The following is a 25,790-nucleotide window of genomic DNA, read 5'->3' as shown; positions in this document are numbered from 1 at the left end:
ACTAACAATTCTAAATACAAGAAAACTTCCAGTTCAGTGATCGATTTCATAATTAATTTACCAAATAAATTAAAATTTTGATATTAAAATATCTTTAACAAAATTTGAACCATACCCCTTACAAAAGTGTCCCACTTTTACCTCAAATTTTCCGTAACGGGGTCAACTACACAACCTTGATAGATTGTTGTATGGGACACACTAAAGCGGAGAAGTCAGAAACATATAAACAAAGATCTATTTGTCCACGTAGACAATCAACATGACAACGAGATCATTTGACTGGATTTGTTAACGGAGGACAAATGTCTTGCACGCTTGAAGAAAAATAATGTTAATGTGTGAAGTGGAGCTGTTCAAATAATTTGGAAAGCACTAGCATTATGGTTATGTAATTCTATATGTTTAAAAATACAATTTAAATATATAGATAATATATTATTATATAATTAAAATTTTTTAAATTAAAAATAAAATAATATTTAATTATATAATAATATATTATCTATATATATATAAAATTATATAAAAAATATATATATACGTATATAATTGCTCGTTGACTTTGTGTTGCTTAATGTAATAAAATAGTAACGAAAGAAGAACAATTTTTATACAAAATTACTTTCCTTCCTCCTTATTGTTGCTCTCCCTCTACTCATTTTTACCGCAAGATAATTGGAGCTGTGAACATCCTCGAATTGTTATCAGATTGGAAATGCTATTTCTTTGGAAATTTCAATCGAACCTCTGATCATCATAATTTTCTTAAAAAATATGAAATAATATAAATAAAAAAAGATATATATAATAAAATATATTAATTTAATATAATATAATAAATATATTTCATAATATGTTATATATATTATTCATGTAAATTATTATAATTTTAAAAATAAATAATGATATAATAGAGATATTGTGAAAAATTTTAAAATTTATAAAAGTGTTTATAATATTTTATAAATTAATAATATATTAATTAAAATTTTTTATTATTTTATTTTTAAAAGGCATATGATAAAATATATGAAATATAATATAAAAAATTAAATTTTTAATACATAATAATATTGGAATGTTTTAATGGATTTTAAAACAAATATTTAAATACGAAATTAAAATTAATGCAACTCTGGCCCTCTATTGTTCTATCCTTCGCCTGCCATTCCAATTTCTTCGAAATTTCTGCAGTATTTATTAGTCAACAGTCATCTTGCTCTCAGTCTCTATGTTCGCATTGTAAAATTTCCACCATCTCTTTCGACGAAGGAGATGGTGGAAATTTTTCATTGTCCATTTCTCCTCAACTCTGAATAATCTCATAAGAAAATTTGACATATATACATCCCATATCTCACCAACTCGCTCTTATCTCTCCCTAACAATGAACAATCTTCTCCACTGCATCGTTTTCACAGTCTTCTGCATCTCAGTCTTCATCCCTTCATCTTACTGTAACGATAAGCAGTTCGAGGAATGCAGCAGCATCTACCCTTTCTCATGTGGGGCGAGTTTTGAGCTGAATATATTTTATCCTTTCTGGGGATACGGCCGGCCTCGGAGGTGCGGTCGAGCTGAATTCGAGCTCACATGTGAAGAAGGCAGTATTCACCCTGTGCTAAAATATTCACCCCAAAAGCTTCGAGTTTTAGGCATCAACACAACTGATCAAACTGTGACAATTTTAAGAAAAGATCTCCCTCGGAACTTTTCTTCTTGTTTTGACAGAGCCGAAGTTAGCGTCGAATTCGACCGATTTCTCCACAGCTACAGCTCAAACGTTCGAAACCTGAGCTTATTCTATAACTGCACTGATGAAACCCAACTGGGTCCATATAATTATACTTGCCATCAACAGGGAAGTGAAGAGAGGAGGGGCTTTTACACCATTGATGACGTGCCGGAGTATTTTCTAAATATTACCGATACTGTGACATGTAGCGAGGTTACAAAAGTACCCATTCAGCTCGATATTGACTCTTTCCTTAAGCTTGCACCTCCTGGGAACCTGGAATGTTTGAGAGAAATTTTAGATAGGGGATTAGAAGTCAAGTACGATGCGAAGAACGGATTCTGTTCGGCGTGCCAATTGTCCGGTGGGATATGCGGATCCAGTGAGTCGAATCCGGGGGAATTTGTGTGCCTTTGCCGTGATAAACCTCACCGTCTTACTTGTCCTGGTAAAGTTATGCATGCTCTTCCTTCTTCCTTTTTCTTTATGTTCAAATACGAAATTAGAGTGGACAACTCGATAGGCAAAACCGATTCGTCAGTTGGCTCCTCCTCATCTCAATAAAAACAAAAACAGAAACTAAAATTACTAAAATCTCCACTATTTAAAACAGGATAAATATATATTTAAAACAAGATAAATATATGTTTAATTTGTTATCTCCGTAATTTTCTTCCTCCTACATTTCTTAAACCTCTAATGATAAATTATTTTTAAAAATTTTAAATTATTATAAATATAAATTTATATCTAATAAATATTTTATTAATTTTTCAATAATAAGAAAGAAAAAAATGTGAAAAATTTAAAAAACGGATTTTAAAAAATAACCCTTTGCCATCTAAATAATTCAACTCTGAAATATTAAATTATTGTTTTAATTATGAGAGATTATTAATATAATAGAGTATTAATTATTTAATTAATATATTTGAAATTATATTTTATATTTAAAAAATTTGATAAATATATGATATTGTTTAAAAAATATATAATAATTTGAAAATAGATTAAATTGATTGGTTATTAATTTAACCGGCTAATCACAATCTAATGAGATGATTAATTTGATTATTAGTGCGGTTTTAGAAACATTATTTTTTCTTAAATTAATTAACTTTTATATAATTAAATTTCCTTTGTTGGGTCATATTCCACTTCACAAAAGCCATGTCCACTGACTGGTCATAATCATCTATTATACTGGAGTTGACTTGGTAATTGTTTGAGTCAACTATTTTGGAGTCGGAATAGTCTAAGTCTATGAGCGAAGAAGCTCAGAATCTGCCCAACTTTGTTGGTTCATTACCCCTTAGAGGGCAAGGCCCAACATGTTACGGGTCATCCCGGTCCATCAAAATTCAACGCCCAGAACAATGCAAGCAACCCTGACATGACTTGCTTTACTTATGAGTCATGATCCTGTTTACGACTGTTTATAATTTTTAATCTTTATAATTATTATTCAGAGTGGATAAAAATTTTATTTATTTTTTTAAGAGAAAACTGTTAATTAGTTTTAGTAAAAACAAATAACTGTTTTTTTCTTTTTTTCATAAATTTAAAATGAATATAATAATTTTATTAACAAATTTAACAAGTTTTTCAAAATATTGCTTCATTTAATTTCTAACTATTTCGCATTGTTTTGAATGACACAGGCAATGAAGCACAAATCAGTTTGAACCTAGGTTCAGGTATTATATGATATCTCCTCTATCTATTTTTATCTTATACATTTCTAGTTTTCCATTGCATTTTTTTTATTCAAATAGTTAAATTCTTTACAGAAGAACAAGTAAGATTAATTCATAACTTATTTCTTGTGAAAGGCATTGCTTCTGCAATAATCGGAATGACCATCATGAGTATAATCATCTGCATATGCAGAAGGAAGAAAATGTCATCAAATATGTTAAATTTCTTTCCCAAGGATATGACAAAGAATGATAAAGATATTGAGGCCTTCATTCGAGATTATGGATCTTTGGCTCCAAAAAGATACAGCTTCTTAGAAGTTAAGAGGATGACAAACTCATTTAAAGATAAGCTAGGCCAAGGAGGTTATGGTGGTGTGTACAAAGGGAAGTCATTAGATGGAAATATTGTAGCAGTGAAGCTCTTAAATGCTTCCAAAGGGAATGGCCTAGAATTCATTAACGAAGTTATAAGCATTACTCGAACATCTCATGTTAATGTTGTCAGACTACTGGGTTTTTGCTTAGAGGGCAACGAGAAAGCTCTTATCTATGAATTCATGAAGAATGGTTCTCTAGAAAAATTCATATACAACGAGAAAAATTTGCAAGCTAGTCAATGTTTAGAATGGGAAAGAATGTATGAAATTGCCATCGGAATAGCTCGAGGATTAGAGTACTTACATCGTGGTTGCAGCACAAGAATTTTGCATTTTGATATAAAACCTCACAACATTCTTCTTGATGAAAATCTATGTCCAAAGATCTCTGATTTTGGCCTTGCAAAATTATGCCTTAACAAGGAGAGCATTGTGTCGATGTTAGAGGCTAGGGGGACAATTGGGTATATTGCTCCAGAAGTATTTATGCGAAACTTCGGAGAAGTTTCACATAAGTCCGATGTTTACAGTTACGGAATGATGATCCTAGAGATGGTTGGAGGAAGAAAGAGCCAAGATATTGAAGGTGCTCTTCATTCCAGTGAAAAGTATTTTCCGCATTGGATTTACAAGCATGTTGAGCAAGGCAAAGAGTTAAAATGGCATGGGGCTAACAACAGTGAGAAAAATGAAATTGCGAAGAAGATGATTATTGTTGGCTTATGGTGCATACAAACACGACCATCGAATAGGCCATCCATAAATAAGGTATTAGACTTGTTACAAGCAAGTTCTGAAGACTTGCCAATTCCACCTGAGCCTTTTGAATCTTCTCCTCCTAGATTACAAGTATTTTCTTCGACTATATCTATGTCATGAAACTTGTACGAAACGTTTTGAGGGCGTTTCAAAATTTTTGAAAAATTTTGAAACACATTTCTTTTGAAAGAAAAATAGCGAAATCAATTAAACACATATCTCTAATATTTTCAAACCCAAAATGTCTCTAAATCTCATACATAATTCATATACTCTTCACTCTCTAATGTGTTACTTATCTCATTTCTCGCATATTATATAAATTGATGTGTATTATTGTTTTCTTCTTAAATATCTATACGTGTCTAAGTAAGAACAATTTACAATAGGTTCTACGATTCAATTTTATAGAATTCTTCCTCTTCATTATTTTTTATTATTTATTTTTATATTATGCAAGTTTATGTATTTTTTAAATAAAAAATTTGGTATTTATAAAAAAAACTTTATATTTTTCATATTTGTAAGTTTCCCCATGTCTCCATTTCCACATTTTCATTTCCACGTTTCCGTTTTCGTGCTACATAGATCTCATATCTCACAACTCTTACGATGCATTTGGTTAGGGGGCATTAAAAATTATTCTAGTAATTTATCTTTTATTACTTACATTATTTTGTTTGGTTTATAAGTAATAAAAGATTTCGATAATATTTTATTATCAATAATGATGTGACAGCTAATATAAGAGGTAATCTGATTACCACCTCCATTTTAGGTACTAAAAAATTACCGAGGTAATATTTATTTTATTATAACTATATCCTTGTTTTTTATTTTTTTAAGGATAAAAATAATTTCATTTTCAATTAATATAACAAATAACATAAAAAAATATTTTAGAATAATTATACCCTAAGATATTTAAGTAAAATAATATACAAATATTTTTTTATTAGCCTTAACCAAACACAATAATTATTTATATTTATCTAATTTATCAAATTTTATCAAACATAGTAATAATTTATATCTAGTAATCCTTGAGGTAATTCTCTAATTTTAATAACAAAATATTCCCTAAACCAAACGCTCTTTAATGAATATGAAATATTATTGATAAATATGTAAACTACGATGTTTAAGTGTAATTTCTTGCCCGAAACTCAATCTAACAATTTCTATCTTAAGCCCGACCTTGATCTTACAACTCTTGAATTTGTTAAACTTGAGTTCAAAATTCGAGTCTTGCATAAACTTAATTAAGTCAAAGTTGAATCCAACAATATTCAGCTTTATCCCATCTTGACTTCTTGTATATGAAATGCATGATTAATGTAAACTAGTATGGATTCTGTCCCACATTAGGAAATGTTAATTGAAGTTGCAGAAATCTTTGCTTTTGGTTCAATCTACTTTCCTTGTCAGTGTGTCTGCAAACAGTTTTTTCAACTTGTCTCATTCAACAACAGGAAAAGCAAAAGTTAAAGAACTAATCTTCTCAAGGTCTCCAATCAAGCCACACCGACTACAAATACTTTCCTTCTTCCTTCCTCCACCTTCATCTCTTCTCCTCTTTCCTCCAATCTTCCATCCTAAATGGCTCCTCATTCTCTCAATTTCTTCACCTTTCCACGGATTTTTCTCTCCATTGCCATCTTCATCACCTTAGCCCACCAGGCAATCTCTATTGACCAAAGTAGCACAGAAACTCACAATATAGTGTGTTTTCATATTTCAAAAACGTTTTCATTTTTGAAACTCTTCGAAACTTATATGAACCTTTTCGGGTTATTTGAAAATTTTGAAAAATTTTGAAATGCATTTCTTTAAAAAAAAAATTATAAAATCGATTAAACACACATATTTTATATTTTTAAACATGAAATATCTTTAAATCTCATATTGAATTCATCTCTTCTCCACTATTCAATGTGTTACTCATCTTCTCCCTAATATATTATATAAATTGATGTGTACTGCTGTTTTTTCTTAAATATCTACATTTACTTGCTTAAAAACAATTTACAATAAGTTTTATGATTCTATTTTATAGTATTTTATTTTTTTTAATTATTTATTTTTATATTATACAAGTTTATGTATTTTTATTATAAAAATTTGGTATTTATAAAAAAACCTTTATATTTTTCATATTTATAATTTTTCTCACATTTTTGTTTTCTATATTTTTTAACAAATACGTTTTTATAATTTCATTTCTGCGTTCCTACATTTTTGCATTTCCATTTCCATGTTATATAGTTGTTGACTCAAAATTCCAGGCCTGTGAACCCAAAACTTGCGGCCACCTCATTATAAAGTATCCCTTTTGGATTTCCGGTGAGCAGGAGTCTTTCTGCGGCTATCTCAATTTTGAAATCACCTGCAATGACCAAAAATCTGTGTTCAACATTTCATCTGAAGACATCATCAAAGATATCTTCTATGAAAATAGCTCACTTCGTTTAGCCAATTCGATAGCCTATGAGGACTCATGTCCAACTCCTCTTTACAATTTTTCTCATAATCGAACTCCATTCAGTTTTTTCTCCTCTGATGAAGATCTTTCCTTCTGGTAAAATTGCTCCGAGAACCCATCTGCAGGCATTGCTTATTCTTTAGACTCTGCAAGTGATGATGATTCTCACTACTATTCTTTTGCCGGTTTTGGCGAGGAATTGTTTAAGAATTATTCCTGCAAGTCCTTCGTCTACGCCTCCCTGAATGTCGAAACCGGCGCCGATCTGTGGGAAATGAATTACATTGAAATTCTGAAGATGGGGTCTCTCTTGATTTTATTATAATTATATTATTATCTATTAATTTTTGAGACAAAAATAAATTTATTTTTAATTAATATCACAAATAATATAAAAATATTTAAAAATAATTATATTCAAAGATATTTAAGTAAAATAATTTACTAGTAATATTTTATTACCTTTAATCAAATACAATAATTATTTATATTTATTAAATTTTATCAAATATAGTAATCATTCATAGTCAGTAATCTTTTAAATAATTCATCTTCTAGGTAATCTTTTTATTTTGATAATAAAACATTATCAAAACCAAACGCCCTAATAAAATAATAACGAAAGAAGAACAATTTTTATACAAAATTACTTTCCTTCCCTCCCTCCCTTCTTCTTCTTGTTGCTCTCCCTCTACTCTTTTTTACTGCAAGATATTTGGAGCTGTGAACATCCTCAAATTGTGCAATCGCATTGTTTATTAGATTGAAAATGCTATTTGTTTGGAAATTTCTATTGAACCTCTAATCATCACAGTTTTTAATATCTGATAATGTACAATATATATTCAAAAATACTATATAACATAAATAAAAAATGATATATATCATAAGATATATCAATTTAATATAATATAATAAATATATCTTATAATATAATATATATTACTGATATAAATTGTTATATTTTTTAAAATAAATAATGATGTAGTAAAAATATTATAAAAAATTTTAAAATTTTTAAAAATATTTATAATATTTTATAAATTAGTAATGTATCAATTAGTTTTTTTTATTATTTTATTTTTAAAGAGCATATGATAAAATTCGATTATTTGCTACCTGTAAGCACTTTTTTTTTTTCGGGGCAAGGAATGTTTAAATGGATTTTAAAACAAATATTTAAATACGAAATTAAAAATTAATGCAACTCTGGCCCTCTTTTGTTCTCTCTTTCGCCTGCCATTCCAATTTCTTCGAAATTTCTGCAGTATTTATTAGTCAACAGTCATCTTGCTCTCAGTCTCTATGTTCACATTGTAAAATTTCCACCATCTCTTTCGACGAAAGAGATGGTGGAAAATTTTCCTTGTCCATTTCTCCTCAACTCTGAATAATCTTATAAGAAAATTTGACATATATACATCCCATATCTCACCAACTCGCTCTTATCTCTCCCTAACAATGAACAATCTTCTCCACTGCATCGTTTTCACAGTCTTCTGCATCTCAGTCTTCATCCCTTCATCTCATTGTAACGATAAGCGGTTCGAGGAATGCAGCCGCATCTACCCTTTCTCATGTGGGGCGAGTGTTGAGCTGAATATATTTTATCCTTTCTGGGGATACGGCCGGCCTCGGAGGTGCGGTCGAGCTGAATTCGAGCTCACATGTGAAGAAGGCACTATTCACCCTGTGCTAAAATATTCACCCCAAAAGCTTCAAGTTTTAGGCATCAACACAACTGATCAAACTTTGACAATTTTAAGAAAAGATCTCCCTTGGAACTTTTCTTCTTGTTTTGACAGAGCCGAAAATAGCGTCGAATTCGACCGATTTCTCTACAGCTACAGCTCAAACGTTCGAAACCTGAGCTTATTCTATAACTGCACCGATGATACCCAACTGGGTCCACATAATTACATTTGCCGTCAACAGGGACGCGAAGAGAAGAAGGGCTTTTACACCATTGATGACGAGCCGGAGATTTTTCCAAATTATACCGATACTGTGACATGTAGCGAGGTTACAAAAGTCCCCATTCAGCTCGATATTAATGCACTGCTTAAGTCTGGACCTCGTGGGAACCTGGAATGGCTGGGAGAAATTTTAGATAGGGGGTTAGAAGTGAAGTATGATGCAAAGAACGGACTCTGTTCGGAGTGCCAATTGTCCGGTGGGTTATGCGGATCCAGTGAGTCGAATCCGGGGGAATTTGTGTGCCTTTGCCGTGAGAAACCTCACATTCTTACCTGTCCTGGTAAAGTTATGCATGCTCTTCCTTCTTCCTTTCTCTTTATGTTCATATACGAAATTGGAGTTAATAATTCGACTCGCAAAACTGATTTGTCAGCTCGTTCCTCCTAATTTGAGGGGGAGATGTGCAGAGAAAAATGAAAACAGACATGAAAATGATTAAAATTTTTGTTATAAAAAAGGGGATAATTTGTTTTCTCATATATTTTTTAAACTTTTTATGATAAATTATTCTTAAAAATTTTAAATTATTATAAATATATATTTATATTTAATAAATATTTTATTAATTTTATTGATGATAAAAAAGAGAAAAATGTAAATATTTTTTCCTGTAAAAATGAGGACAAAATTAAAGTAATCACCACCTATTTTACTCTTTGCCATCTAAATAATTCAACTCTGAAATATCAAATTATTGTTTTAATTAGGAGAGATTGTTCGGTGTCCTAAGATTGTGACTGGACTGATTTTCTCAAAATATTTAATTTATACAGGTGATGTCAAGAATCCATGATGATGAACAATTTTAGAGATAATTTTAATTGTTCTGAAGTTTTTTCAGTGTTTTTAAAATCGGTTTAAACTGATTAGTTTGACCAATTAAATTATAAGTGCATCTATCATCTAATCTAATTTTATAATCCAATCTAATTTATATATAAATATTAAATTATTTAAAATTTGACCAAATTTGATAAATCTATTGAATCAAAAAAATTATTTAAAATCAATATTTTGTAATTGGGTTTTTTTCTTTATCTATATAATAGAATATCAATTATTTAATTAATATATTTGAAATTATATTTTATATGTTTTATGTTTAAAAAATATAATAAATATTTGATATTGTTTTAGAAATATATAATAATTTGATAATAAATTGAACTAGTTAGTTGTGAGTTTAATCGATTGAATAAAAAACTAATAAGATGATTGATCCGGTTATTAGTGTGGTTTTAAAAACATTGTTTTTTTTTTAAATTATTTAACTTTTATATAATTTTTTTTTTCTGGGTCACATTCCACTTCACAGAAGCCATGTCCACTGTCTGGTCATAATCATCTACTGGAGTTGACTTGGTAATTGTCCGAGTCTACTATTTCGGAGTCGGAATAGTCCAAGTCTATGAGCGAAGAAGCTCAGAACCTGCCCAACTTTGTTGGTTCATTACTCCTTAGAGGGCAAGGCCCAACATATAAAAATTTTATTAATTTTTTTTAAAGAGAAAACTGTTATTTAATTTTAGTAAAGACAAATAACTTTTTTTTTCATAAATTTAAAATGCATATAATAATTTTATTTACAAATTTAACAAGTTTTTCAAAATATTGCTTCATTTAATTTCTAATTATTTCACATTATTTTGAATGATACAGGCCATGAAGCGCAAATCAGTTTGAACCTGGGTTCAGGTATTATATAATAACTCCTCCGTCTATTTTTATCTTTTACATTTCTAGTTTTCCACTGCATTTTTTTCATTCAAATAGTTAAAATCTCTGCAGAAAAAACAAGACTAATTCATAACTTATTTCTTGTGACAGCCATTAGTTCTGCAATAATTGGAATGACTATCATGAGTATAATCATCTGCATATGCAGAAAGAAGAAAATGTCATCAAATATGTCAAATTTCCTTTCCAAGGATATGACAAAGAATGATAAAGATATTGAGGCCTTCATTCGAGATTATGGATCCCTAGCTCCCAAAAGATACAGCTTCTCAGAAGTTGAGAGGATGACAAACTCATTTAAAGATAAGCTAGGCCAAGGCGGTTATGGTGGTGTGTACAAAGGGAAGTCATTGGATGGAAATATTGTAGCAGTGAAGCTCCTAAATGCCTCCAAAGGGAATGGTCAAGAATTCATTAATGAAGTTATAAGCATTAGTCGAACATCTCATGTTAATGTTGTTAGACTACTGGGGTTTTGCTTAGAGGGCAACGAGAAGGCTCTTATCTATGAATTCATGGTGAATGGTTCCTTGGAAAAATTCATATACAATGAGAAAAATTTGCAGTCTAGTCAATGTTTAGGATGGGAAAAAATGTATGAAATCGCTATCGGAATAACTCGAGGATTAGAGTACTTGCATCGTGGTTGCAGCACAAGAATTTTGCATTTTGATATAAAGCCTCACAACATTCTTCTTGATGAAAATCTGTGTCCAAAGATCTCTGATTTTGGCCTTGCAAAATTATGCCTCAACAAAGAGAGCATTGTGTCGATGTTAGAGGCTAGGGGGACAATTGGGTATATTGCTCCAGAAGTATTTATGCGAAACTTTGGAGAAGTTTCACATAAATCTGATGTTTACAGCTACGGAATGATGATCCTAGAGATGGTTGGAGGAAGAAAGAGCCAAGATGCTGAAGGTGCTCTTCATTCCAGTGAAATGTATTTTCCACATTGGATTTACAAGCATCTTGAGCAAGGCAAAGAGTTAAAATGGCATGGAGTTAATAACAATGAGGAAAATGAAATTGCAAAGAAGATGATTATTGTTGGTTTATGGTGCATACAGACACGACCATCGGATAGGCCATCCATGAATAAGGTCTTAGACCTTTTACAAGCAAGTTCTGAAGACTTGCCAATTCCACCTGAGCCTTTTTTATCTTCTCCTCCTAGATTGCGAGTATTTTCTTCAACTACATCTATATCATGAAACTTGTATGAAACGTTTCGGAGGCGTTTCAAAATTTTTCAAAAATTTTGAAATGCATCTTTTTTTAAAGAAAAATCATGAAATCAATTAAACACACATATTTAATATTTTCAAACCTAAAGTGTCTCTAAATTTGATACAAAATTTATCTCCTCTTTACTTTCTAATGTGTTACTTATCTCATCTCCAACATATTATATATATTGATGTGTATTGTTGCTTTCTTCTTAAATATCTATATGTACTTAGACAAAAACAATTTACAATAAGTTCTATGATTATATTTTATAGTATTCTTCCTCTTTATTATTTATTTTTATACTATATAAGTTTATGTATTTTTGTTAAAAAAATGTAGTATTTATAAAAAAAAAAATATTATATTTTTTATATTTGTAAGTTTATCCACGTTTTTCTTTTTTATATTTTTTAGAAAATGCATTTTCATATTTCCATTTTTACATTTCCATTTCTGTGCTACATAGATCCCATATCTCACAACTCTTATTGAATATGAAAGATTACTGAGTGGACAACTAGATAGACAAAACCGATTTGTCAATTGGCTCCTCCTCATCTCAATAAAAACAAAAACAGAAATGAAAAATCTCCGCTATTTAAAATAGGATAAATATATATTTAAAACAAAATAAATATATGTTTAATTTGTTAACTCCGTAATTTTTTTCCTAATGATAAATTACTTTTAAAATTTTATATTATTCTAAATATAAATTTATATATAACAGATATTTTATTAATTTTTCAATGATGAAAAAAATTATATATAATAAATTTGATAAATTTGTTAAACTGAAAAAATTAAAAAACTATTTAACGCTATTTTATAATTGGTTTTTTTTTCCATATAATGGAGTATTAATTATTTAATTAATATATTTAAAGTTAAAATTTATATTTAAAAAAATGATAAATGTATTATGTTGTTTAAAAAATATATAATAATTTTAAAATGTATTAAATTGATTGGTTATTGATTTAACATGCTAAATCATAGACTAATGTGATGATTGATTCGATTATTAATGCAGTTTTAAAAACATTATTTTTTCTTAAATTAATTAACTTTTATATAATTTAATTTTCTTTTATGGGTCATATTCCACTTCACATCAGAAATGTCCACTGACTGGTCATAACCATCTATTCTACTGGAGTTGACTTGGTAATTGTTTAAGTCAACTATTTCGGGGTCGGAATAGTCAAAGTCTATGAGCGAAGAAGCTCAGAATCTGCCCAACTTTGTTGGTTCATTACCCCTTAGAGGGCAAGGCCCAACATGTTACGGGTCATCCCAGTCCATCAAAATTCAAGGCCCAGAACAATGCAGGCAAAATTATGCCTCAACAAAGAGAGCATTGTGTCGATGTTAGAGGCTAGGGGGACAATTGAGTATATTGCTCCAGAAGTATTTATGCGAAACTTCGAAAAAGTTTCACATAAGTCTGATGTTTACAGCTACGGAATGATGATCCTAGAGATGGTTGGAGGAAGAAAGAGCCAAGATATTGAAGGTGCTCTTCATTCCAGTGAAAAGTATTTTCCGCATTGGATTTATAAGCATGTTGAGCAAGGCAAAGAGTTAAAATGGCATGGGGCTAACAATAGTGAGGAAAATGAAATTGCGAAGAAGATGATTATTGTTGGCTTATGGTGCATACAAACACGACCATCGAATAGGCCATCCATAAATAAGGTATTAGACTTGTTACATGCAAGTTCTGAAGACTTGCCAATTCCACCTGAGCCTTTTGAATCTTCTCCTCCTAGATTACAAGTATTTTCTTCGACTACATCTATGTCATGAAACTTGTACGAAACGTTTCGAGGGCGTTTCAAAATTTTTGAAAAATTTTGAAACACATTTATTTTGAAAGAAAAATAGCGAAATCAATTAAACACATATCTCTAATATTTTCAAACCCAAAATGTCTCTAAATCTCATACATAATTCATCAACTCTTCACTCTCTAATGTGTTACTTATCTCATTTCCAGCATATTATATAAATTGGTGTGTATTATTGTTTTCTTCTTAAATATCTATACGTGCTTAAGTAAGAACAATTTACAATAGGTTTTATGATTCAATTTTATAGAATTCTTCCTCTTCATTATTTTTTATTATTTATTTTTATACTATACAAGTTTATGTATTTTTTAAATAAAAAATTTGGTATTTATAAAAAAAACTTTATATTTTTCATATTTGTAAGTTCCCTATCTTTCCGATTTCTATGTTTTTAAGAAAATCCGTTTCTGTATTTTCGTTTCTGTGCTACATAGATCTCATATCTTACAACTCTTAATGAATATGAAAGATTATCGATAAATATGTAAACTACGATGTTTAATTGTAATTTCTTGCCCGAAACTCAAGCTAACAATTTCTTTCTTAAGCTCGACCTTGATCTTACAACTCTTGAATTTGTTAAACTAGAGTTCAAAATTCGAGTCTTGCATAAACTTAATTAAGTCAAAGTTGAATCCAACAATGCTCAGCTTTATCTGATATTGACTTCTTGTATATGAAATGCATGATTAATGTAAACTAGTATGGATTCTGTCCCACGTTAGGAATTGTTAATTGAAGTTGCAGAAATCTTTGCTTTTGGTTCAATCTACTTTCTTTGTCAGTGTCTCTGCAAACAGTTTTTTCAACTTGTCTCATTCAACAACAGGAAAAGCAAAAGCTAAAGAACTAATCTTCTCAAGGTCTCCAACCAAGCCACACCGACTACAAATACTTTCCTTCTTCCTTCCTCCACCTTCATCTCTTCTCCTCTTTCCTCCGATCTTCCATCCCAAATGGCTCCTCATCCTCTCAATTTCTTCACCTTTCCATGGATTTTTCTCTCCATTGCCATCTTCATCACCTTAGCCCCACCGGCAATCTCTATTGACCAAAGTAGCGCAAAAACTCATAATGTGGTGCGTTTCCATGTTTCAAAAACATTGAAACTCTCCAAAACTTATATGAACCTTTTCGGGTTATTTTGAAAAATTTTGAAAAACGTTTCTCTTAAAAAAAATTATAAAATCAATTAAACACACATATTTTATATTTTTAAACATGAAATGTCTTTAAATCTCATATTGAATTCATCTCTTCTCCACTATTCAATGTATTATTCATCTCCTCCCTGACATATTATATAAATTGATGTGTATTGTTATTTTTTTCTTAAATATCTATATTTGTTTACTCAAAATTAATTTACAATAAATTTTATAATTTTATTTTATAGTATTCTTTTTCTTTATTTTTTTATTATTTATTTTTATATTATACAAGTTTATGTATTTTTATTATAAAAATTTGGTATTTATAAAAACCTTTATATTTTTCATATTTAAAAGTTTTTTCACATTTTCGTTTTCTATATTTAAAAAAAAATGCGTTTTCATATTTTCATTTTTGTTTTTCTACGTTTCTGTATTTCTTTTTCCGTGCTATACAGTTGTTGACTCAAAATTTGAGGCCTGTGAACCCAAAACTTGCGTCCACCTCATTATAAAGTACCCCTTTTGGATTTCCGGTGAGCAGGAGTCTTTCTGCGGCTATCCCAATTTTGAAATCACCTGCAATGACCAAAAATCTGTGTTCAACATTTCATCTGAAGACATCATCAAAGATATCTTCTATGAAAATAGCTCACTTCGTTTAGCCAATTCGATAGCCTATGAGGACTCATGTCCAACTCCTCTTTACAATTTTTCTCTTAATCGAACTCCATTCAGTTTTTTCTCCTCTGATGAAGATCTTTCCTTCTGGTACAATTGCCCCGAGAACCCACCTGCAGGCATTGCTTATCCTTTAGACTGTGCAAGTGATGATGATTCTCACTACTATTCTTTTGCTGGTTTCGGCGAGGAATTGTTTAAGAATTATTCCTGCAAGTCCTTCGTTTACGCCTCCCTGAATGTCGAAACCGGCGCCGATCTGTGGGAAATGAATAACACTGAAATTCTGAAGATGGGGTTCCTCTTGAATTGGACTGCACATAGTTGCAGCAATTGTGAGGCCAGTGGTGGGCGATGTGGGTTCGATAATGATCAATTCGTTTGCTTTGCCAAGATAAAACTCATCACAAAACATGCCATGATAGTAAATTTATCAGAAATTTATTCGTGTTTCTTGTTTCTTCTATCCATGTTCTTGATTATTTGCATGAACTTATAAATTTATTCTAATCCACGGGATCATGGTATAGATATAAAATATTAAAATAAAATTATTTAAGAGTACAAAAATATTTTATTATACAATTTGAATCTATTAAACTTACAAAATTGTCTACTTCAAATTACACTATATCATATTAGTTATGAAAAAGAGATGTAATCAATATATAATTGGTTATTAGACATTTTCATCCAAAGTTTGTTTAACCTTACTGCTCACACTGGGAGTCAATTTTAATTATTCTGAATTTTTTTTAATTATTAAACTTTTATAAAATTTAATTTTCTTTTCTGGGTCATATTGTAAATCACAAACGCCATGTCCACTGACTTGTCATGATGACCCACTGGAGTTGACTCGACTTGCTTATCGTCTGATCCGAACTAGTCAAAGTCCATGATGGAAGAAGCTCAGAATCTGCCCAGCTTTGTTGGTTCATTGCTCCTTAGAGGCAAGGCCCAACTATTTAAGGCCCACAATAATGCAGATCATGTCTTTTTTGTGAAGCACCGACATGACTTACTTTATTTGTGGTTTATGGTCTGATGACGACATTTTATAATTTTTATAATTATTAATTAGAATAGATAAAAATTTATAAATTTTTTAAAGAACAAACTGTTATTTAGTTTTGGTGAAGACAAATATTTTCTTTTTATTTTTTTAAAATTTAAAATGCATATAATAATTTTATTTACAAATTTAACAAGTTTTTCAAAATATTGCTTTATTTAAGTTCTAAGTATTTAGTTATTTTGAATGATACAGACAACAGAGGGACAAATAGATTGAAGATGGATTTAGGTATTATAAATTTCTATCTCCTCCATTTGTTTTTATCTTTTACATTTCTAGCTTTTCACTCAATTTCTTTTTATTCAAATAGATAAAATTTCTATAGAAGAACAACTAAGACTAATTTATAACTTCTTTTCTTGTAACAGGCATTGCTTTTGTGATAAGCAGAATAATTATTTTTGGTATAATTATCTGCTTATACAGGTGCAAGAACATATCATCAATTATGTCAAATCTCCTTTCCAGGAATATAACAAAGAAGGAAAAAGATATTAAGGCCCTCTTTCGAGACTATTGATCTTTAGCTCCTAAAAGATAAGCTATTCAGAAGTTAAGAGGATAGCCAACTCATTCAAAGATAAACTAGGCCAAGGAGGTTATGGCGGTGAATACAAAAGGAAGTCATTGGATGGAAATATTATAGCAGTGAAGCTCCTAAATGCCTCCAAAGGGAATGGTCAAGAATTCATTAATGAAGTTGCAAGCATTAGTAGAACATCTCATGTTAATGCTGTCAAACTACTAGGTTTTTGCTTAGAGGGCAACGAGAGAGCTCTTATCTATGAATTCATGGTGAATGATTCTTTGGAAAAATTCATATACAACAAGAAAAATCTGCAAGTTGGTCAATGCTTAGGATGGGAAAAATGTATGAAATCGTCATCAGAATAGCTCGAGGATTAGAGTACTTGCATAGAGTTTGCAGCACAAGAATTTTGCAATTTGACATAAAGCCCCATAACATTCTTCTTGTTGAAAAGCTATGTCCAAAGATCTCTGATTTTGGGCTTGCAAAATTATGCCTTAACAAGGAGAGCATTATATCAATGTTGGAGGCCAGGGGGACAATTGGGCTTATTGCTCCAGAAGTATTTAGTAGAAACTTTGAAGAAGTTTCACATAAATCGGATGTTTATAGCTACGGAATGATGATCCTGAAGATGGTTGGAGGAAGAAAAAGCCAAGATGCTGAAGGTATTCTTCATTCCAGTGAAATGTATTTTCCATATTGGATTTACAAGCATGTTGAGCAAGGCAACGTGTTAAACTGGCATGGGGTTAACAACATTGAGGAAAATAAAATTGCAAAAAAGGATGATTCTTGTTAGTTTATGGTGCATACAGACACGACCATCGAATAAGGCATCCATGAATAAGGTATTAGACATGTTACAAGGAAGTTCTGAAGCACTGTCAATGCCACCTAAGCCTTTATTATCTTCTCCTCCTAGATTGCCAGTATTTTCTTTAACTACATTTATGTCATGAAACAATCCTTGGAAAATAAAATGCATAGGTTTCCTCTTGTAGTCTCTATATCTAACATAGGAAAAATTATTATTTTATAAAAAGCCTTGTGAACCAGGTGACAATTTAAAACCATGTCTGTTTGCACACATTTGAAAGAGGAAGATAAACTATCTTTCTTCCTCTAGTGCAACTAATATTATCAAAGGATGTGCCACCACCTCCCAAATTCTATCTTAGGCAATTGGGTTTCCTCACACACTTGTACACTTATATCCATTTAATTTTCAACAATCATTCTCTTATCACATGTTAGATTAAATCATCAGTTTAATACTATTCAAAACAAAACTGAGAATCCAAACAACCGAGGTGTAAAAGAGTCAAACAAGGAGTAAAGAAGACAGAAGACAATGAGGGGATTTTACCAAACAAGGAGAATAAAAGAGACGATGGGTTTTCAAAGTAGAGGGTAAAAGAGGGTAAAAGAGACGAATATCATTAAGATATCATTAAAGTTAGAGTTAAAATCACATGGACCAATAACTTCCTAAGGGCTTTGGATGGAGTTGTTTTTATATTTGGGTTTTAATACCACTTGTTAGGTTATCAACAAAAATAGTCGTAGGTCTCATCCACCTAAAAGCCTACTGAAGAGGTATGGTTTTCCCTCAAATAAATATACTTATATCTAACTTAATTAATTCTCAACCAATGTGAGGTATACAACATTTAACAAGAAATTTCAGTTGAAAATTAATTTCTTCAAGTAGTTAGTGTATATATGTCTTAGAAATCAATTGTGTTTTCAATTTCAAAGCATTTTATCTTGTACTAATAAAAGAAGTAACTTGTACTTCACATATATGTTATGTTTCACTTTATTTATTTATCCATTAAATATATTGTATGCATGTGAATTGTCCAAATGATATGGATATTCAAAAATTAAATCATCGAAGCATTCCTTATGTATGTGATATCAATTGGATAATGACATAGCACAATAGACATGTTGAATGTTTCCATTGACTATCATGAGATAATATTAGTGTGGGTGACTATGAAAGTTGTATAATTAAGGCATTAGTATAGACTAATGGTTAATGAACTATTTCTCGAACATGATCGATTATGATGAATCGCATGAATATGTAATATGTAGTCAATGATTCATCAAATGATTCTATTAGTGTACCATTTGATCATTTGACCTGTGATGCTACAGTTGGATCCGATACAAATACATATATTTCATATGGTATATAAGTACGAGACTATTCATGGCTTGTACAATAAGTCAGATATAATTATCATACATTATTTGTATACGAAAACAAGTGATAGTTAAAAAGGAATCTGTTGGCTCGAAATAATTTCATTTTTAGTTCTTAAAGGATGTCGATAAATATTGGAAACAAAAATATTTGGCCAAAGTATAAAAAAAGTCACATGAAAACTTATTTGTGATAGCACGTTCCAAATATATTGATCGGTGATTTGATAAACAATTAAGACTAAAGATTTGACATACCATAAACCCGCCCTTAGTTGGAATTTAACAACAGAGATATTTTAATACATGACATGTATGATCAAAAAAAGCTTTTATAAAATTTATCTTCATTGCGGTTCATGGACTATGGTCCACTACTAGATGTTTACTATAGTTGATGAACTTTTGGTTATATTTTTTAAGTCAATTGTGAACTCACAATTAAACCATAGTGAACTTAAAAGGTCACAAATAAAAACTCAAATGATTAAAGAAAACAAAGAGAAAAAATTGATTATCCAAATAATAGCTAACACTTTTCAATGGTAGTAAAGTTAATTAATGAAAAATTATTCCATGAATTTAAATATAATGTTTTAAGATGTTAAAATATTAAATGAGATCATACATAAACCTCACCTTTATAATTATTATTTAGAGTGGATAAAAAATTTATTAATTTTTTTTAAGAGAAAACTGTTATTTAGTTTTAGTAAAGACAGATAATTTATTTCTTTTTTTTTTCCATAAATTTAAAATGCATAAAATAATTTTATTAACAAATTTAACAAGTTTTTCAAAATATTGCTTCATTTAATTTATGACCATTTCACTATTTCATAATTTATTTCTTATGACAGGTATTGTTTTTGCAATTATTAGAATAATCATCTGCAAATGTGGAAGGAAGAAAATGCCGTCAAATATGTCAAATTTCTTTTACAGGATTAATAATAATTAAATATTATTTTATTTTTAATTTAAAATTTTTTAATTACGTAAAAATATATATAAGAGTAATATTATATATAAATATTTTAGATATATAAATAATATATATTTATATATATTATCGCATGATTAAGTATTACTTAATTTTTAATTTAAAATCACCCAATTATATATATATATATATATATTATTGAGTCAAAAGCGATCTTTTTCCAAGTCTCTCCGTCTACATATTACAGCTGGTGGAGAATTTTCATCTCCATTTCTCCTTAACTACGAATAGTCTTACAAGAAAATTTGACATATATACATCCCATACCTCACCAACTCTCTCTTATCTCTCCCTCACAATGAACAATCTTCTCCACTGCACGATTTTCACAGTCTTCTGCATCTTATTCTTCATCCCTTCATCTCACTGTGACGATGAGCTGTTCGAGGTCTGCAATCGCTTCTACAATTTCTCATGTGGACCGAATTTTGAGCTGAATATATCTTATCCTTTCTGGGGAAAAGATAGGCATGGGCACTGTGGTCGAGCTGAATTCGAGCTCACATGTGAAGAAGACAGTATTCACCCTGTGCTAAATTCTCCGCCCCAGAAGTTTCGAGTTTTAGCCATCAACACAACTGATCAAACAGTGACAATTTCAAGAAAAGATCTCCCTGGGGACTTTTCTTCTTGCATTGACGGATCCGAAGTTAGCGTCGATTTCAACCGATTTCTCTACAGCTACAGCTCAAACGTTCGAAACCTGAGCTTATTCTATAACTGCACTGATGAAACCCAGCTGGGTCGAAATAATTATACTTGCTATCAGCAGGGAATTGAAGCGAGGAGAGGCTTTTACACCATTGATGACGAGTTGGATTATTTTCCGAATCATACTGAGACTGTAACATGCAGCGAGGTTACAAAAGTACCTATTCGGTTCATTGAAGATTTTGTTTATCATGAACCTCGAGAGTACCAGGAGTGGCTGAAAGCCATTTTAAATGAAGGGTTAGAAGTGAAGTATGAGGCGGAGAACGGACTCTGTCCGGCGTGCCGATTGTCTGGTGGGATATGCGGATCTGGTGAGTTGGATCCAGGGAAATTTGTGTGCCTTTGCCGTGATAAGCCTCACCCTCATACTTGTTCTGGTAAAGGTATGTATGCTCTTCCTTCTCCATTTTTCTTTACTTTTGTGCTGGTTTGTACTTGTTTAATTTTCTACTTGAGTTTGATTCTCCTCAACTTATTTAATTTTTCTGAATCACTATTTCCTCGTATTAAGACGAGATATGAATTGGAAGGAATGCAAAATCTCTTTTGTTCAAATTGGATTTAAATAAAAAAATAATTTAACTTAAGTTTAGGTCAAATTTGTTACATTAAAATTAGTGGTAGTTTAAACTTAATTCAAACAAAAAAATATTTAGCTTAGTTTAGCTTTAGTTTATTTCAAATTCATAGTTTAAATTCACGATTCAAATTTATAGTTCGAATTTATAGTTATTGATAAAACGATATCGTTTTATTCAAATAATGTGTAAAACACTATTATTTTGTAAATGAGACGTAAAGTCAAACCATGATTTTGAGTTACAAATTCGAATTATTAACTTTAACTATACATTTCGGAAAAATTAGATCCATAAATCTGAACTATAAATTTGAACTCTAATTCAGTTGAACTATCCCTTATCTCATCAAATCTCTAAGACCCATCCAAATAAACCCTAGTATCCATAAACAGAAACTCACTTTAATCAAGCCCAGAGGTTAAGCCTCCACATCTGCTCCAATTTAACCTTCTCCCTTTCTTGGTTTTGCTTTAAATTAATCCCGATTCGCTTACATTGGTCTTCTAAATCGGTTTATTATTGTCATTCATTAACGAAAGTGAATGATGGGTGACCAAACGTACTTTAGAGATAGCCATTTGACCATTTAATTTTTACCAAAATGGGATTGAAGATCGGTAGCTTGATGATCACATATTCATTCGCAAACTTGAACTCACTCTTTGACCAAGTCTTCTTCAACCTAACCCCAATTGGAATTTTCTATTTCTCATGGCAGGAAGATGAATATTTCTTTTGATGGGTTTGTTTAAGTATGAAGTCTACTATTTGATTTGATCTTTATCACATGACCGATTTCCTTGAAATCACTTCAAAAATTTCCTTGAAATCATGGAAACCTCTATGAACTTTACTGCCAAATTTACCCAAATATGAGGTGTGGTCCATCATGTAACAAGCAGTAATTAGGTTGCTTTTCAAGATGCACTTTCTCCTTTCATAATATTCCTCACAGCATGTGATGTGACTGAGGAGAACGGTCACCCAAAAGCCGTGTCTCTTTTTTTTTCCACTTTTTCGTTCAACCGATCAAGCCTGACTCAAAATCCCCCACTTATTTAGAATCACTAATTCCTTGCGCCCAAAATGCCCCCACCTACCCACTCGTAATTATATTCCAGCTTCAAAAATATCAATGCTATGTGCACTAAGTACTCAGTTGATTAATACGCAAAGACATCTTCTATGAAAATGGCTCACTTCGTTTACCCAACTCCATAGCCCATGAGGCCTCATGTCCAACTCCTCTTTACAGTCTTTCTCTTAATCAAACTCCATTCAATTTTGTTTCCTCTGATGAAGATCTTTTCTTCTGGTACAACTGCTCCGAGAATCCACCTACTGACATTGCTTATCCTCTAAGATGTGCAAGTGATGATGATTCTCACAACTATTCTTTTGCTGGTTTTCACAAGGAATTGTTTCAGAATTATTCCTGTAAGTCCTTCGTTTACGCCCCCCTGAATGTTGAAACCGGCGCCAATATGTGGTATATGAATTATACTGACATTCTGAAGATGGGGTTTCTCCTGAATTGGACTGCACATAGTTGCAGCAATTGTGAGGCAAGTGGCGGGGGATGTGGGTTAGATAATGATAAATTCGTTTGCTTTTGCCAAGATAGAACTCATCATAAAACATGCCATGACGGTAAATTTATCAGAGATTTATTCATGTTTCTTTTTTCTTCTATTCATGTTCTTGATTATGTAAGATTTCATTTACATAAACATATAACTTTACTTTAATCCACAGATCATCACATATGGTATAAAGTATTGAATTAAAATTGTTTAGGGTTATAAGAATATTTGAAACACTACCATACAATCTGAATCTATTGTGCTCCTGAAATTACCTGCATCGGAGTGAGTGGTATTTTGCTTCTAAAATCTCTCTAAATAACAACTGTATTATATTGGTTATGGAAAGGGGACATCAAACATCCATTAAACATTAATACTCTGATATATAATAAGATATTGGGCCTTACCATCAAATATCTATTAAACCTTAATACTCACACTAGTGTTGTTTACCTACACTAGTGTTACCTTTGTTGATCAATTAAGCATATCTGTAAACTTGCATTCTACTATATAATTACCCTTAAACCACAATCATAATTTACTGATTCTCTTGCCTTTAATTTTACACTTGTTCTGAGTGCTTCAACTCTGTTTCCTCTCTTCCGAATTCTGTTTTATTGTGTTCTGACATTTTCTTGACTGTGAATGATTCAGGCAGCTCTCTTAATTTGGGACGGAAGCTTGGAATAGGTAACACGGATTTATGAATTGCTTTTGCTCTTCAAAATATCAGAACTTAATCAAGCTTCCGAATCAGAATTTTCTTTCTTTTTTTTTTTAAATTGTTTTTTTAATCTTCAAAATCTCTACAGAAAAACAACTAAGACTAATTCATAACTTATTTCTTATGACAGGCGTTGCTTTTGCAATAATCGGAATGATCATCATAAGTATAATCGTCTGCATATGCAGAAGGAAGAAAATGTCATCAATTATGTCAAACTTCCTGTCCAGGAATTTGACAGAGAACGTAGATTTTGAGGCCTTCATTCGAGATTATGAATCCATAGCTCCTAAAAGATACAGCTACTCAGAAGTTAAGAGAATGACCAACTCATTCAAAGATAAACTAGGCCAAGGAGGTTATGGTGGTGTGTACAAAGGGAAGTCATCAGATGGAAATATTGTAGCAGTGAAACTCCTAAATGCCTCCAAAGGGAATGGTCAAGAATTCATTAATGAAGTTGCAAGCATTAGTAGAACATCTCATGTTAATGTTGTTAGACTACTTGGTTTTTGTTTAGAGGGCAACAAGAGAGCTCTAATCTATGAATTCATGGTGAATGGTTCCTTGGAAAAATTCATATACAATGAGAAAAATTTGCAGGCTAGTCAATGTTTAGGATGGGAAAAAATGTATGAAATCGCCATTGGAATAGCTCGAGGATTAGAGTACTTGCATCGCGGGTGCAGCACAAGAATTTTGCATTTTGACATAAAACCTCACAACATTCTTCTTGATGAAAATCTATGTCCAAAGATCTCTGATTTTGGCCTTGCAAAATTATGCCTCAACAAGGAGAGCATTGTGTCGATGCTAGTGGCTAGGGGGACAATTGGGTATATTGCTCCAGAAGTATTTAATAGAAACTTCGGAGAAGTTTCGCATAAGTCTGATGTTTACAGTTATGGAACGATGATCCTGGAGATGGTTGGAGGAAGAAAAAGCCAAGATGTTGAAGGTAATCTTCATTCTAGTGAAATGTATTTTCCACATTGGATTTACAAGCATGTTCAGCAAGGCAAAGAGTTAAAATGGCATGGAGTTAATAGCAGTGAGGAAAATGAAATTGCAAAGAAAATGATTATTGTTGGTTTATGGTGCATACAAACACGACCATCGGATAGACCATCCATGAATAAGGCATTAGACTTGTTACAAGCAAGTTCTAAAGACTTGCTAATTCCACCTGAACCTTTTTTATTTTCATCTTCTTCTAGGCCGTCAATATATTCTTCAACTGTATCTATGTCATGAATTAATCCTTGGAAAATGTAATCATATCTTATCTCATCTCAAAGTAATGATTATATTTTTGTATCTTCTTAGATATTTTTCTAGACATGTTGTATCTTCGTAGATACTGCAATCATATCTTATCTCAAAGTAAAACGTTTAAAAACTTACATTTGGATATTTAAATTTAATGTATTAAAATCTAAATATATTTATAAACATAAGATTATACATATATAAAATAAAATGATGAACATTGGGTAATTCCTAATGATACTCAAATTTGTTTCAAAATTTTAATTATGTTATTCTGATGGTCAACCACGAGACCAAAACCCTTTGATCAAATCTGAAAAGCCAAAAGACTTATTTCCATCCAAGGTTTGACCAATTGGCAAATTTTTATACGTTAAATTTTAAAAATTTAAATACCA

General features: G+C 30.9%; 3 protein-coding genes and 1 pseudogene across 3 annotated transcripts; all 4 read left to right on the top strand.

Moving 5' to 3' along the window:
* The first annotated feature begins 1,193 nt into the window (after nt 1-1,193).
* On the top strand, nt 1,194-12,099 carry LOC123204343. The gene is made up of 7 exons (XM_044620946.1): nt 1,194-2,186; nt 3,400-3,435; nt 3,571-4,689; nt 7,182-7,359; nt 8,379-9,319; nt 10,693-10,728; nt 10,861-12,099. Exons 1-7 carry the CDS (start codon nt 1,391-1,393, stop codon nt 11,982-11,984), a joined length of 4,230 nt encoding a protein of 1,409 aa, XP_044476881.1. The 5' UTR covers nt 1,194-1,390; the 3' UTR covers nt 11,985-12,099.
* Nucleotides 12,100-13,329: 1,230 nt separating this feature from the next.
* LOC123204342 (LEAF RUST 10 DISEASE-RESISTANCE LOCUS RECEPTOR-LIKE PROTEIN KINASE-like 1.2) lies at nt 13,330-16,198 on the top strand. The gene is made up of 2 exons (XM_044620945.1): nt 13,330-13,723; nt 15,466-16,198. The coding sequence occupies exons 1-2, from the start codon at nt 13,330-13,332 to the stop codon at nt 16,185-16,187; spliced, it is 1,116 nt and encodes a 371-aa protein (XP_044476880.1). The 3' UTR covers nt 16,188-16,198.
* A 1,102-nt stretch (nt 16,199-17,300) lies between these two features.
* On the top strand, nt 17,301-18,257 carry LOC123204341 (annotated as a pseudogene).
* Nucleotides 18,258-20,716: 2,459 nt separating this feature from the next.
* Nucleotides 20,717-25,450, top strand: LOC123204497 (LEAF RUST 10 DISEASE-RESISTANCE LOCUS RECEPTOR-LIKE PROTEIN KINASE-like 2.3). Its single transcript, XM_044621181.1, has 3 exons — nt 20,717-21,612; nt 24,054-24,089; nt 24,254-25,450. Exons 1-3 carry the CDS (start codon nt 20,814-20,816, stop codon nt 25,375-25,377), a joined length of 1,959 nt encoding a protein of 652 aa, XP_044477116.1. The 5' UTR covers nt 20,717-20,813; the 3' UTR covers nt 25,378-25,450.
* The last annotated feature ends 340 nt before the right edge of the window (nt 25,451-25,790 follow it).

This window comes from Mangifera indica, chromosome 20 (genome assembly GCF_011075055.1).
Source record: "Mangifera indica cultivar Alphonso chromosome 20, CATAS_Mindica_2.1, whole genome shotgun sequence".
NCBI lineage: Eukaryota > Viridiplantae > Streptophyta > Magnoliopsida > Sapindales > Anacardiaceae > Mangifera > Mangifera indica.
The sequence above is the reverse complement of the archived record's forward strand: the minus strand, read 5'-3'. Positions and strand labels throughout refer to the sequence as shown.

What these genes read in the sequence shown, in the direction of transcription:
- LOC123204343 (XM_044620946.1), top strand. Translation starts at nt 1,391, where the DNA reads ATGAACAATCTTCTCCACTGCATCGTTTTCACAGTCTTCTGCATCTCA. An exon ending in TCACCGTCTTACTTGTCCTG is followed by an intron (nt 2,187 to 3,399) that starts GTAAAGTTATGC and finishes TGAATGACACAG; the next exon opens with GCAATGAAGCACAAATCAGT. An exon ending in CAGTTTGAACCTGGGTTCAG is followed by an intron (nt 10,729 to 10,860) that starts GTATTATATAAT and finishes TTCTTGTGACAG; the next exon opens with CCATTAGTTCTGCAATAATT.
- LOC123204342 (XM_044620945.1), top strand. Translation starts at nt 13,330, where the DNA reads ATGCAGGCAAAATTATGCCTCAACAAAGAGAGCATTGTGTCGATGTTA. An exon ending in ATTAGACTTGTTACATGCAA is followed by an intron (nt 13,724 to 15,465) that starts GTTCTGAAGACT and finishes CGTGCTATACAG; the next exon opens with TTGTTGACTCAAAATTTGAG.
- LOC123204497 (XM_044621181.1), top strand. Translation starts at nt 20,814, where the DNA reads ATGAACAATCTTCTCCACTGCACGATTTTCACAGTCTTCTGCATCTTA. An exon ending in TCATACTTGTTCTGGTAAAG is followed by an intron (nt 21,613 to 24,053) that starts GTATGTATGCTC and finishes TGAATGATTCAG; the next exon opens with GCAGCTCTCTTAATTTGGGA. An exon ending in GGGACGGAAGCTTGGAATAG is followed by an intron (nt 24,090 to 24,253) that starts GTAACACGGATT and finishes TTCTTATGACAG; the next exon opens with GCGTTGCTTTTGCAATAATC.